This window comes from Melospiza melodia, chromosome 2 (genome assembly GCF_035770615.1).
Source record: "Melospiza melodia melodia isolate bMelMel2 chromosome 2, bMelMel2.pri, whole genome shotgun sequence".
Lineage (NCBI taxonomy): Eukaryota > Metazoa > Chordata > Aves > Passeriformes > Passerellidae > Melospiza > Melospiza melodia.
The window spans coordinates 25096109-25109571 of NC_086195.1; the positions used below are offsets into that span (position 1 = coordinate 25096109).

General features: G+C 35.4%; 1 protein-coding gene across 37 annotated transcripts in view; it reads right to left on the bottom strand.

Moving 5' to 3' along the window:
* ABI3BP (ABI family member 3 binding protein) overlaps window positions 1–13463 on the bottom strand; it is a 137513-nt gene that overhangs the window by 86429 nt on the left and 37621 nt on the right. For 33 of the 37 annotated variants that reach the window (XM_063148137.1, XM_063148117.1, XM_063148128.1 and 30 more), the window contains exons 5-10: window positions 10134–10318; window positions 7168–7229; window positions 2269–2320; window positions 1831–1893; window positions 710–805; window positions 309–386 (exon numbers count right to left, since the gene is read on the bottom strand). In XM_063148137.1, the coding sequence (XP_063004207.1) occupies window positions 309–386; window positions 710–805; window positions 1831–1893; window positions 2269–2320; window positions 7168–7229; window positions 10134–10318 (536 nt within the window). The remainder of the gene's footprint in view (window positions 1–308; window positions 387–709; window positions 806–1830; window positions 1894–2268; window positions 2321–7167; window positions 7230–10133; window positions 10319–13463) is intronic. The other 4 variants (XM_063148142.1, XM_063148141.1, XM_063148143.1 and 1 more) reach the window with 1 other exon arrangement.

Below are 13463 nucleotides of genomic sequence, written 5' to 3' on the forward strand. Positions count from 1 at the left end.
ATAAAGTAGTCTGTGTCTACAAAAAAACTCACTTTGCCATTTTTCAAATTTCAAGGCACCCATCATGCCACAAAGTATAATTCTAATTCCAAGTAGTTTTAGAAACTTAATAATTATTTCACCTGAAACTTTTGTCCAGAGTTGGATTCAGATTTTTTATCCACATTACCACTCCTTGCTAATTCAGCCACTATCCTCCTGTTTTCCAACTACTATTTTAACTGTAGAGCACAAAGATGGGTTTCATTTTAGTTTATGTATTTGGCAAAGATATTCCACAGAGTTTCTAAAAACAGAATTTTCATTACCTGGAAGGGACTGTGGGGAGATTTCTTGAACTTCTGGTGTTTTGGATTCAGCAGGCCATACTCCAGTTTCATTCTTAGCTAAAAGAACAGGCATTAGAGAGTAATTACAAAGATGTATCTGCTCTCTTTTACCACAGATTTATTTCTGTCTCACTTTAGTTTGACTAAGTAAGCCAACATGGATTAATGTGGACAGCTGAATACCTTTAGGACCCAATGAATTTCCACTGCACAATCACTGCAAGCTATGTTAAACACATGTGGTTTTGGTTTTGTTTTGTTCATTAAAAGATATTTTAAAAATAAAAATTTACAGTGAGGATTTAATGACTTATGAATCATTATTTTCACAGTGCAAAATGGTTTTCAGCATTTCTCATTTGTTTAGCATTTCTGCTTACCTAGTTTTTTCCTGGATGCTTGAGGTATGTCATCTATTGTCAGGAGAGGAGGAAGTTTCTGCTGACTTTCATTGAGACCTGGAACAATTAGGTGCACTACAGAGAAAGATGTATGCCATTAATTCCAGAAGACATGAAAGCACACAGTCTGCTCTCTGAGATGAGTAACTACTACTGAAGCATTGGGAGCTCAGGCTGAATATTTGGAAAATGAATTTGTTCTATCCTGTAATTATCTATCCCATTTTGTGCTATTTGCCCTTTATACCACTTCTTCTATCACCACGATCTCATGATTTATCAGAGTTGGAAAGCATTTGACTCTGGAACACACAACTCAGCATCACAGATACTGGGGCAGATTCTGTCTGGTGGGCCAAGTGGGCTCAACACCAGACTGGGTTTGTTTGTATGTGTTTGACTCACATCAATACACTGAAACTCACACAAAGAAAGCTTCAGCCAAAGTTAAGCAGTCATAGAAAATATGTAAAGGGATAAACAATAAATCCAGGAATAAATTGGTCGCAAGGTACATGGTGCAGTGAGCCTTTCATGGAAATTTCAGGCAGACCAGTAGTTCATCACACTGTATGACAGACATTCCCTTGGTTTAATGTTCTAAGCCAATATTGCATATTCTTATAGGTGAAACAAGAACAAAAAGCATGAAACTGAATGGCTTGGAGGGAAACAGTAATGCCCTGAGATCTAACATCAATTTCTAATTGCAAGACTTCTGTAGTTTAATATATCAGGTTTGTGACTGGAGATGTGAAGTTACTGTGCTACCTGAAAAGCCCAGTAAGAACAATCCCTCATCTCAACAAGATCTTTGCCATAGAACTTCATTTGAAGTATGAAATAACTCCTTGACTTAAACAATCACAGTTTCTTCTTTTAAATACAATAACAATTAAATGATTCTACTTCAATTAAGTAACAACATTCTTGAACCATCTGTACCGCCATAAAATGCAACAAATATTGTCTGCACCAGCTGCAAAATACCCTTTGATATGCAAGGAAAAACAATTAAGATCAAGAAAATTACAAGCATTTGCGCAATTCTACGTTTCAACCAGGGGTTAAGAGAAACAATAAAAATATCTTCTAGTCACCTAATATTGCTCCTGGGAGAGAGGAACTATCTGGTGCTTTTGACTGCGTCCGATTTTGAATAACTGTGGAGACAACACAGGGATATTAAAAGATAATTAAAACAACAATAACAACAACAAAACTGAAATAAGAAAAAAACACCCCTGAAACAAACCCCAGCATTCTAAAAACCTTTCCTCAATTTGCAGATTAGGACACCATCCTAATCCTTCCTGCATTTACATTCAGTTTAAGAGACTGCAAACTCTGTTTTCTCTACATCGTCTCCTAACTGTGCATCTCTTTCCCCTGGCACATTAATTTTGGTGAAACTGAAATTCTGTGCTTATGTTATTATAGGGCCAGCTGCAGGACATCCCATTCCCCTGACACTCATTTTAGTCTCAAGTTACTCTTGCAGAGTATAAGAACACATTTTAAACAATGCACAAACTTACTTTGTTTGATTATTGTGACAGGGACCAATTTCTTATTATCACTCAGTATAATCTGAAAAAAGAGAAAAAATGGATAAAAGTAGTGCCTTGGGAGAACTGCCATAATAGTAATTGAACTGAGTAATAAAAATAGAGGATTCTAATCCAATACCATGCCTGTCCCAAGTTAACAGTGGATATGGCTCTGGCCCTGGTCCCTGATGGTTGTGCTTCAGTTCCCACGGGCTAATGTGGTAATATCACATTTTGATCTCCTTCTATCTGCTTGAGATGTTTTGCTTAATAAAACCACAGTATTTTAAAGCTTAGGAAATCCCAATTCTTTCTTCTCTTAAGGATCTCTATAGCACTCACTGGGGAGTAGTCCAGAATGCTGAAGAAAAGATGAAATTTAACTACAGGAAAACATGTGAAACATATGCAATTACAATTTGGTCACAGGACACAAATAATTTCTCAGGAATACTATATTTAGAACATAGACTATTCCAGAACCAGGTAAACATTTGTAAACCATCAGCACTCTTGGGTGCATAGCCTGATTAAAGTAGATTAGCTCAGAAAAATCTTATGTAGTGGAATTGTTTCCAAAGCACAAGCGGCCAGCCACCCACATCATTCTTAAATTTTTATGCTAAATACTTGGACTCTTATGCTGTTCATATCTCTTTGACCCAGATTACATCTTGCCTAAATGTGAATGTGAAATTATATTGATACCATAAAAAAAAAAAAGGAATACCTGAATGGACCCCACAGCTATTAAAAGAAAACAGCTGATAACAGAGATAAGAATTATGAACAAATTCTGAAAGCTTAATAATACACTCAACTGATGAGAGAAGGTAGACTGTAATGCTAATGACATAAAAAAGCTACATACATTAAAAGGGAATTGTTTTAGTTATATTTAAGTTACAAGAAAGAAAATAACTCCTTCCATGCTAAATACATTCCGCTGAAATCAGAACCAGACAATGTTAATTTTGTTCTTGATGACATCTGGCCTACTTCATGTGAAAGAACACTTGCATGAGAAGTCAGCACTTGATGACAAAGTGCTAATCATCTACCTAAGGATAGCTATTTTTGTTCCATTCTAAATACTTGTGAAAAGCTTTAAAAACAATGGTTGGGTACACATTAAACACATACCAAAGTTTAAGAAGCTGGAAGAAGGCCAATCTCCACAAGTAAGAAGGACCTTTCCTTGGGGAAATGGATGGAGGCAACTTACTCTATGATCACTGTCTGCTACCTAATAACAATTTTGCATTGGTGAGAACATGGCTCAATCATTGTCATTATATAAGGATAGAAATAATCTTCCTTCTTTATTTTTCCTTTTTTACATTTCCATTTTCTTTCCTGGTGAAAAAATTGTGTTGCAGATCATCTGCTTTTGAAGTAGCCCTCCTATTCATGTGACTAACAGATGGGATGGAATGCATTTGTTAGAAGAAGGTGTCCATTTTATTTTATTTCTCCTCAGAAGCCTTACAATCAAACAGCTCTTAAGTTGTAGTGAGTGCTTGTGTAACCTCTACTGTAGAACTTCTAATCATAATTACTATCAGCCTTTTTACTACTAAAAACTTCTTGTATGGACAAAAGCATTCTTTCTTTGCTGACTAATAATGGATGGCTACAATGATAGCAATATAAAAACTCAAAATACATTTAAATATATTAAAAATGTAGTTTTTCACTCAGGAATGAATAATTACATGAAATCCACATTCCCCAGCTGCTATAATTAGACTGCTCACCCGCATAAATCTGTAACCACTAACTTGAAATCTACCCATGCTGTCAAAGCCTTCTTCTCAGTTTCCACAAAGTGACTAATTTAGATATTCCTAGTAATATTTACTACTTGTACAAAGTATTTTGGAAATGTCAGCCCATCAAGTGTAGGAATGGCACTATCAACTATAAGTTTCAGATAGGGAACATAAAGCATACAGGATTAGGAACATCAGTTATTCATACAGCTGCTGCCATCATGAAAGAAGATGGTAAATAATATATTCCTTATTTTCAGAGGAAAATGAGAGATGTAAATTATACCATAGGTCACGCATCTCACTTCTTGCCATATACATACAGCATATTCTTACAGGACTGCAAATCTCAAATGTTCTGTGAAACAGCATATGGTAACATTACTTTAAGAGACTTGTTCTTTCTTTCTGTCTTGTATTCTGATACTTCAAAAAACCAAAACTAGCTGGCATGCACATAAGAGACTCCTCAAGGAAGGATCATAGTCTGGACTGAATAAGGTTTGGAAGAGCAGGAATATTTCCTTCTATAGTTTAACAAATGGTAGAAGCTGAGTCCTTTTTGGCTGGAAAATTGGGAAGGATCCCACCTTCCAGGCGAACATGAAACTAGAGGAACTTAACCAGAAAGAAGAGGCAATAAATTTCTACTGCATTTTTTCTGCCCTACCACTACCCATTGTTTGTGAAAAGAAGAAGAATGACCATTTCTAGAACACTCCTTTTCTTCCACTCTCTCCTGAGTTGCTGCTCAAACAGCCCTGGGAGCTTAGACAAACTTAAAGGATGAAACTGCCAAAAGAAACACAAGATGATATGTGACTGATGTTGAAAGGGCAGAATGACTAGATGGGTTGGTAACGTTGTTTTAATAAACAGCCTTTAAAAATGTCCTTACAGAGAAGAGTTAGGACCATGTTGATATGAGTCAGTTGTGTCTTTGGAGCAAAATAAAGCACAAACAAACTTGGCCTAAATCACACTCATTCTGGCTTTGCATCAATGATCTGATCACACCACTGAACCATTCCCCACCTAGTGCTGTGGAAACCGAAGGAACAACGCAAACTATCTGCTTTTTGGCTTTTTGCACCACTAAAACAAGAATGATAAGAGAACAATTAGAATAATCTATGGTATGTTTTAATGATATTTCTGTGGAGGGTGATAAAGCAGTGCTGCTCTGGAGCTGAGCCCTGTGAAGATCACAGAAAAGACTAGATGTTGGCTCTAGTCCTCCTTTCATACTTGAGCTGTGCAAATATTTGGAGAACAGGTTTAGCTCATTTTCTCAGGACTTCTCCTGCATAAATAGAATCCCTACTTGCACAGAAGCAGCATAACAGTCAGGGTTCTGGCACACAGGGTTTGCTAAGAGGAGCAAAGGAACTCAGCTTGCACTCCATGGCCCAGAGTAAATTCCCTGATCTCAGGCTGTGCAACTTTTTAAAGACACTCGTGGGACCAAGGGGAAGAACAGTAAAGTTGACTTCATCAACATAATGAGATGAGCACCCTCCTGAATATCTAACCAACTGGATTTATATTACTCACAAATAAAAACCTTTTCTCCTGAACTCAAGACATATTTCCAATAATGTAAGCATTCCACTGATCCTACTCTGTATGTAATGCAATTATTGGAGTATTACTGCCCTAAGTGAATGGACATGGCCTCAAGTTGCACTGGGGAGGTTTAGATCAGATATTAGGAAAATTCATTTTCACAGAAAGGGATGTCAAGCATTGGAAATGGCTGCCCAGGGAAACAGTAGGGAAATCATGCCTGGAAGTGTTCAAATACATGAATACATTGATACAGCAAGAGGACATGGTTTAATGGTAAACATGGTGGTGGTGCTGGGTTAGCAGTTGGACTTCAGGAACTTAAAGATCTTTTCTAACCTCATTGATTCTATGATTCTGAGCATTCCTAGAAGGAAATGTCTTTAATGAATTATGATTTGAGTCCTGAAGGAATTCCAGGTCCGATAATTACAGACCATTTACAATATTCTGAACTATGAAAAACAAACAATGAGAAAGCATGCATTACCATTTCCTACCATGAAAACATTTGGAAAATCTCAGAAGAGAATTGTGAAGAATGGGTTAGTCTTTTGTAATAATTAACACTCATGAGTTAACCATCTAAAATCTTTAAAGACAGATTTCTACAACTTTTCTTGGGAAGTTATCCCATAGTCTGCCTCAGGGATAGTAACTTAAAAAGAAGCAGAAAAAAAAAGTCCTCCAGAAGATTAGATGCTGAAAATTGTACTCTGATTAAAACAAAAAGGAAAGGAAATATAAATAAACCAATTTAATCTCATAGTAGAACTGGTAATGCTCAAAAGTAATGACTTAAATGTCTCTTTTTCACTGTATTAAAACCCACTAGCTGGTTTGGTCTAGAGATCCTTCATTTATGCTTCAGCTCTTGGAAGAAAAAAAAATCTGGGTACACGAACCCATAAACAAATGAAATCCATCCATGCTTGTTTGAGAATGTTTATGGAAAAAGTCAAGTGAGGGGAAAAAAATCTTTATTTATAAAAATCAATTTTTTTTAAATGAAATGGTAAAAATTTTACCATGCCACATAAAAGGATTTAATGGACAGCCCAGCAAACTTGATTAAATTGCCCTTTCCCACTTCCTCTGGTTCTGCAAACACTTGCCTCACATATGGGAACTATCAGTCAATTCAGTGGGATGACTAATTTAGAAAACTTGAGTATATACAAAATAACTCTATAAAATCACATCACCATGTTTTCCCTAACTTAACTGATCACAACAAATATCACAGTTTAACAAACCTGACTTCTACAAAGCAATAAGCAATGTCTAGGTTTTGAATCTACAGCTGGAAATAATCAGATTTATCTTAGATAGGTTGGAAAAAGTGTAGGTAATCATCTCAGTTACAGTTCTCAGTTATTTTGTCCATCAACACATTTAAACATTTTCCACACAATGCATTTAACAGATTGTTTTCTATACTGGCAGTTTGCGGCCTTGATAATTTCTTTCTCACTGAACTCTAACAGAGAATAAAAAATGTGATCATATAAAATACAAATCAGCTTTAAAAAAAGACTGTTTTGCATACCTGTGTTTGGGAATTGGGTACCAACTTATACATATTCTGGAGTTGTCCATTTACTTTTTTACCTATTTTGACAGAAAGAAAAATAAATTCACAGAATTAATTTTTTGTTTTGTCCAAAGCAAAGCAAACCAAGTTTATTCACCTTTGGAAAGTTAGAAGGCTTAATTAAAAGCTTGTATAAAAACACACCACGGAAAAATTGTTTTGTCCTGTGTCTCCAGATCCATTAATATATCTGCAATTCCCTCTCTTCACATTTTGACAGCAAGGAAATGACATGTATTCTTCTTGTTTTGTTTATGGTTTTGTTTATCTCAGTGTATCAACAAACCCCCAGACTTAAACTCTGAAGTTTTTCTCTTAAGTTTTCCTCTTAGTTCCTAAGTATTAGAAGTTTCTTATGATGCAGCTGTTGAGTAAGTCAAGAAACAGTCCTGTTCAGCACCTACTCTATTCTAGCTTGCTGCTTGAAACTCTCTCTGCATCTTCCACCTTCACAGTTTTCTGCTGCCCTTCCAACAATGGATGTGCAAACAAGAGTCAAGCTATATGTTACCATATTTTTTACAAATTCCATCCTAAACAGATGAGAAGTAGAAAAAAAATTCAACTCTAAAGAAATGTCAATTGAGATACATTTCTGTTGGAAACAAGTCTTTCAAAGCGCTTGATACTTCTAAATAACAGGACTTACTATTGGCCTAAATTCAAGAGAAAAGTGACACAAGTTTCTCACTGACTTCATGAGAAAATCATGGCAAGGCAGTCTGAAATAAGCTACTTTCATCTCTTCTGAAAAAAATCAGTTAAATAAATGTTGAACTTTCGCCATGCCTTTAATGTGTTTTCAAATAATGAATTAAAAGCAGATTCTCCTCCCAGCCCCTCCCAACGTGTTTAGTGTATACCAAAAATTCTGCCTGTGGATTCAACAAATCTAGGAACATGCACAAGAACTTTCATTTTTTATAATTGATATATTCTTCAGTGGGAAAAAGAACATGTACAGTGAAGGATGTTTGGTTTAGGTTGAGATGCTTCTCCTATATGAGAAGAACTTGACACAAAAGAAGAAATTAGCACAGAAAAGAAGTGTCTGTTTGTGTTGATTGATAAACTTTACAGGGATCTGGTTGTACATTTATTATAAATACACACTTTCTGTTTACTGCCCACATTTTCTGTATCACAAAAAGTATGAAAGGTTTGAATTTGAAAGTGCTGACAATTTTCCCATTATAAGATTCTTTAACATTAGACCAGAATATAGACATGCAGGGTAATTAAAAACTCCTGGGATTTAGCTGCTGCAGAAGCATCCACTGAATACACAAGTCTACACTGCAGACAAAAGAAATCTTATGTAAATAGAATATGAACTCTTAGAAGAAATCATCTTTCAACCAAATTCAGTGGGACTCCATAAATTTACAAGAATGATTCTCCTGACCTATTAAAAATGTAAAATGTCTGTAAGAAAAAGAAGTTAGAAATACATTATAAAGAAAGATAAAATTTGGTGATGTTTTCACCAGTCTTGAACAAGTAATAAACTATGAATATTTGCACTCATCACCCCCTCTTATTCTAAGTGCTGAAATATATTTCATCACTTGCTCTACAGATGACTTTAAGACGTTTGAAATGTAGAAAAACACAGAAAAAAACCACTTGGTAGGATATCTGTAAGGCTGCAAAGCAGAACTTTTTGTGAGGAATAGATAAAGACTACCACCAATATCTTCTTTAAGGTGTGCTATAACCATGGCATTATTCTGGACTGCTAAAACAGCTCCAAGGACACTGGGCACGTGCTTCAAAGTTAGAGCTTTCTAGTTTATTATTAAGGCCAACAAAGCTGTTTAATAGGGAGTATGAAGGTTTTACAAGTCACCATGCTGCTCCCCTCCCTTATCCTCAAGTATATTGAGCTCTGTAACTCACCTACAAGTTAAAAGTGAAGTCCAAATTAAATTTCAGCTGGAAATCTCATATGAATAAGGCTCTCTAATGAGAATTCCCATCCTTTATATTTTGAGTGAAGCTAAAAATACTAAGCATAGGAGTTTCCACCATCTTCTGAGCAATATCATGCTTCAAAATACCTTTATGCAAATACTTGAGGAAAATAAACCAAATTGGATAATCTGTTAAGTCCTCTCTTCTTCTCATTACGAGGAAAACTGTACTGATGCCTGTTTCCTCTACTGGTATGATTGATTCTTTCAGCAATACATGCTTTTACAAGGGTTAGTTTGACATCACTTTTCCTGCATTATCTTGGGATTTCAGAGGAGAACCTTAAAATATGACTGACAGCCAGCCATAGGTGTTATACACTGCTCCATGAAAACTAAAACAAAAGCATACATGACACTGCATGCTTCAGACAGGATCCATATAATACTTTAATTGTAAATTAGCTTCAAATTCATCTTTTGAGTGAAGTCATAAAGGGCCCATTGAGGCAGGACAGGCTCTAGCTTGAAGAGCAGCTTCAATGTAAATGCAGGTTAAAAGAAGATTCAAATAACGCTAATGATTTCCATCACTCATGATGAAAAAGAAATTCAATAGATTAGTTGGGTGATGGTTGATGGATTAGCTCATTACTTGATCATCTCATTATTCATGGCCTAAGGAAAAAGCTTAGAATCCAGTCAGGAGTATAAGTATTCATACTCAACACTTAATGTGTATCTGTACTAAACACCATTAGAATTCTAATAACCTGCAGCAGATCCTGTATTTGCAATGACAAGAGGACACCTTTCAGAAGACTAGGTGGCAGTTTTTCAAAACTAAAATATTTCTAGTTTCAGCAATTCATATGAGAATTTTTAGGGGCGTAATGCATGACATTTAAACAATAAAAACTTTATCAGTAGCTTATTCTAATTCCATAATAGAGGGGAAAATACTGTCAAAATCAGCAGCTATTTGATTAACTATTGTCAAATACTTACCAGAGAGAACTGTCTTATGATTCAAAGTCTTGCTCCAAACACTATCCTCTGCATTGTCTTTAACTCCAAATTCATAAGGTGTGTTTGGCTTCAGATTGTCAATCACTGTCTCTGTAGCTGGGCAGAGCTGAAAAACCCATTTCTTGTCTTTACCTTTTTCTCTGTAGCGAACTGTATAGAACCTGCTGGGGAAAAAAAAAAATAAATCTACACAAAGGATTCACTACAACAATTTTTGTGAGAAAATAATAATGTTAATGATAATAATAATAAATATGTCATAATAATTATAATAATAATTATAATAACAATTATAATAATGATATAATTATAATGATAATAATGATAATAATTATAGTAAATAATAATGTTCTATTGTTCTTGTTCTTCTTTCTGGGTCTTTGCGGTCACCAAATATCAGAAAAGCCAGATTTATTCCACATATTATAGACCCTGACATTAGGAATATTGTACAAAGAGCAAAAGGACAGTCTCCTTATTCACAAACACCCATTCTATGCAAGGTTTTAACCACAAAGCTCATTGTCCAAGCAGTTGCTGTAATTCTGACATATGCCAGAACCAATCAATTGAAGCATGAGCCTGCTGAGAAGCCTCTACCGATTTCTCAAAATCATCTATATTCATCCAGTGAAAGGTGTTCCTGTCAAAATTAGTCCAAAAACATTATCCAGGGAAAACCAGTAATGTCTGTTGTTTGCATAATACATTCCTCATTCAGAGATCCCATTATGTATTGCCCCCACTTCAAACAAAAAAAATAAACCAAGACATTACTTCCAGCAGTTTAATAACATGATGAATGCTAATAGATCGTGAAATTAGGAAACATTTCTCCAGAAATTGCCCAATTCTGTCAAGGAGCACCACCCTGAAAAAGCATGACTGCAATGCTAACCAATCAAAATCAAAGTAGTGGAAATGGTGAGAGCTTCAGCACAAGAACTCCCCTGGCTGACATAATCTCATTTTCAATATACTTACTGAATCACTACCAGAATGGAGTGGAGGTTTCTTTTCTTGGAAAAGCAAATCTCAGAAAGATCTGGCAACTTTTTAATCCAAGTATTACTGAAAATTTTTACACATAACATAAATAACTCATATCCATCATTCATACTACCTCACACTTACATCATCTGAAAAGGGACAAATTCAGTCCAATTGAATTTTGCCACACTTAAACAGAAAAACTTAATGCATGCAAATCAAGGTTGTGAGATCTACTACAGGCATTATACAGACAATTATATAGAGACAAAGGAATCACTTCCTTAAAAAACCCCAAACCAACCAAAAAAGATTCTTAATCAACGGAAAAATTTTCAAAAGTCCAGACTAAAATTACTTAGTGGACCGAACCTAATACAGCCAATTCATAAAGCTGCTTCTGCTGAAGTTACAGAACAGCACTTTCAGAGTACAGCTTACATGAAATGTGACTGTTGAGTAAATTCCTACTTCACTATTAAAACACAACCTAAGACAAGGCAAGCATCACTCATGGAAAATATTTCCATACATAATGGTCCACTTTGCTTACATACTTTATCTCATAACTGTCAAATTTTTTTTCTTGGCACCAAAAAACATACATTCTCCTGGTAAACCAGGAGCTACAATTCAGCTCATTCAGGTACTTCACCAGGTTCCAAGATCAATATTTAGTTGGCTCACATAACTTCATTAACTGTACCACTTTGTGTTCAAAACAAGATATAGTCTATCTTAAAACTTGAAAACCAAAGAAAAAAAACAGTAAGGGAAAAAAAAAAGACAAGTAGTGAATATCCTTTCTCAGTTCCAGGACTACCAAGTAATAATCTGCCTCCTTACTTCTGTGGGCTGTGATCTAATCAAATGTCAAATAACAGACCTAATTGTCAGTTAAACTGACAAAGAGCATTTTAAACAATCCATTACTGGCAACACTAAAAGAAGGAAAAATTCTTCTCCTTTGTCCTCTTAATCTATTTGTATGTAGCCACAGAGACATTAACTAACAGGAAAAGCTTATTTGAACTCCCTGTCACTGTCTTGCAAAGGATGCAACTTTAATAAACAAATTCAATCTTCAACACAAATGCCTCTTACTGGACCCCATACAGTTTTTTTGGAGAGGGGTTTGGAATAAGTAAAGACAGACATCAGATGTGAATTCAACTGGGAATAGTCACCTTCTCCCCTTGCCTGAAAGAGGAATTTTCATTGGTTTTCATCTTCATCCTCACATTTTCCTACCTATTTTAATCCAATGGGATAGAAATAAAGTGTTTGCATGTGATGGAAAAAAGAGAGTATACTGCTTCAGTTCAGTTATTGAACAATCTAAAAGAACAGCTGCGCCAGAAACAAGGAGAAAAAAAACCACTAAAAACTTGTTGATAATGAATAGGCTTTTAAGTGACTGTCCCCACTTGCTTCTAGTGGACAAAATGTTGTACTTTCTAATGCTGTCTCCACACCTGGAAATTTCTTCACTCTAATATAAATTAAAATACTAAGAACATATGCACAATTAAAAAAAAAGGCCCCATCTTTCACTTAAATTCAAGACCATTATAAAATCTGAAAAGAAGATTTTCATAATTGTGCCAAACTATGCCAGTAGAAAGAAAGAGAAACATACAGCACAGAAGAAATGTGCTCTCAACTCCAAGATTTCCAAGCCTATAAAAACTTCACCAAGGGTATAATTATTTCAGTGGAAACTTGCCATAGTGAGTACTAAAAACACTGACTGTGATGACAGAATTTCCTCAACCATTTCAATAAAAAGCAATAAAAATGAAGTTCCATTTAAGAATTTGCAGGTCACAATCATTTGACTATTGAAAATATCTAAATATCTACATGTGCTTTTGGGAAAATGCAATCATTTGTTTATAGAGTGAAAATTCAGAAATGCCAAGTTTGGTCATCAAAGAACAACAACTCATTGTTAAACCAGACCAAAAAACTGCCAAATAAAATGCAATTTCAGTGTCTGCCTGAGAACACTGTACTGATTGAATATTGTTGTAATTTTAATTTCTCCCTTTTTCGAACCTTTCTTTCATCAAAAATACAATATCAAACAGTCAACACATGTAATTGAAGACATGAGTAAGCAGCAAGATCCAGTCACCACTCACATCTATCAATCCCCTCGTGGCAGTGACATACAGGCACAAAATGAGTGCAGCTGGCTGAACTGGAAACATTCAGCACAACATCTGCATAGGTCCTCTCCAGAACAACATAAGGCAGGCTGAAATAGAGTGCTGTCATACTAACACAGAAGGGAAAGCTACACTACATGTTTCTCAA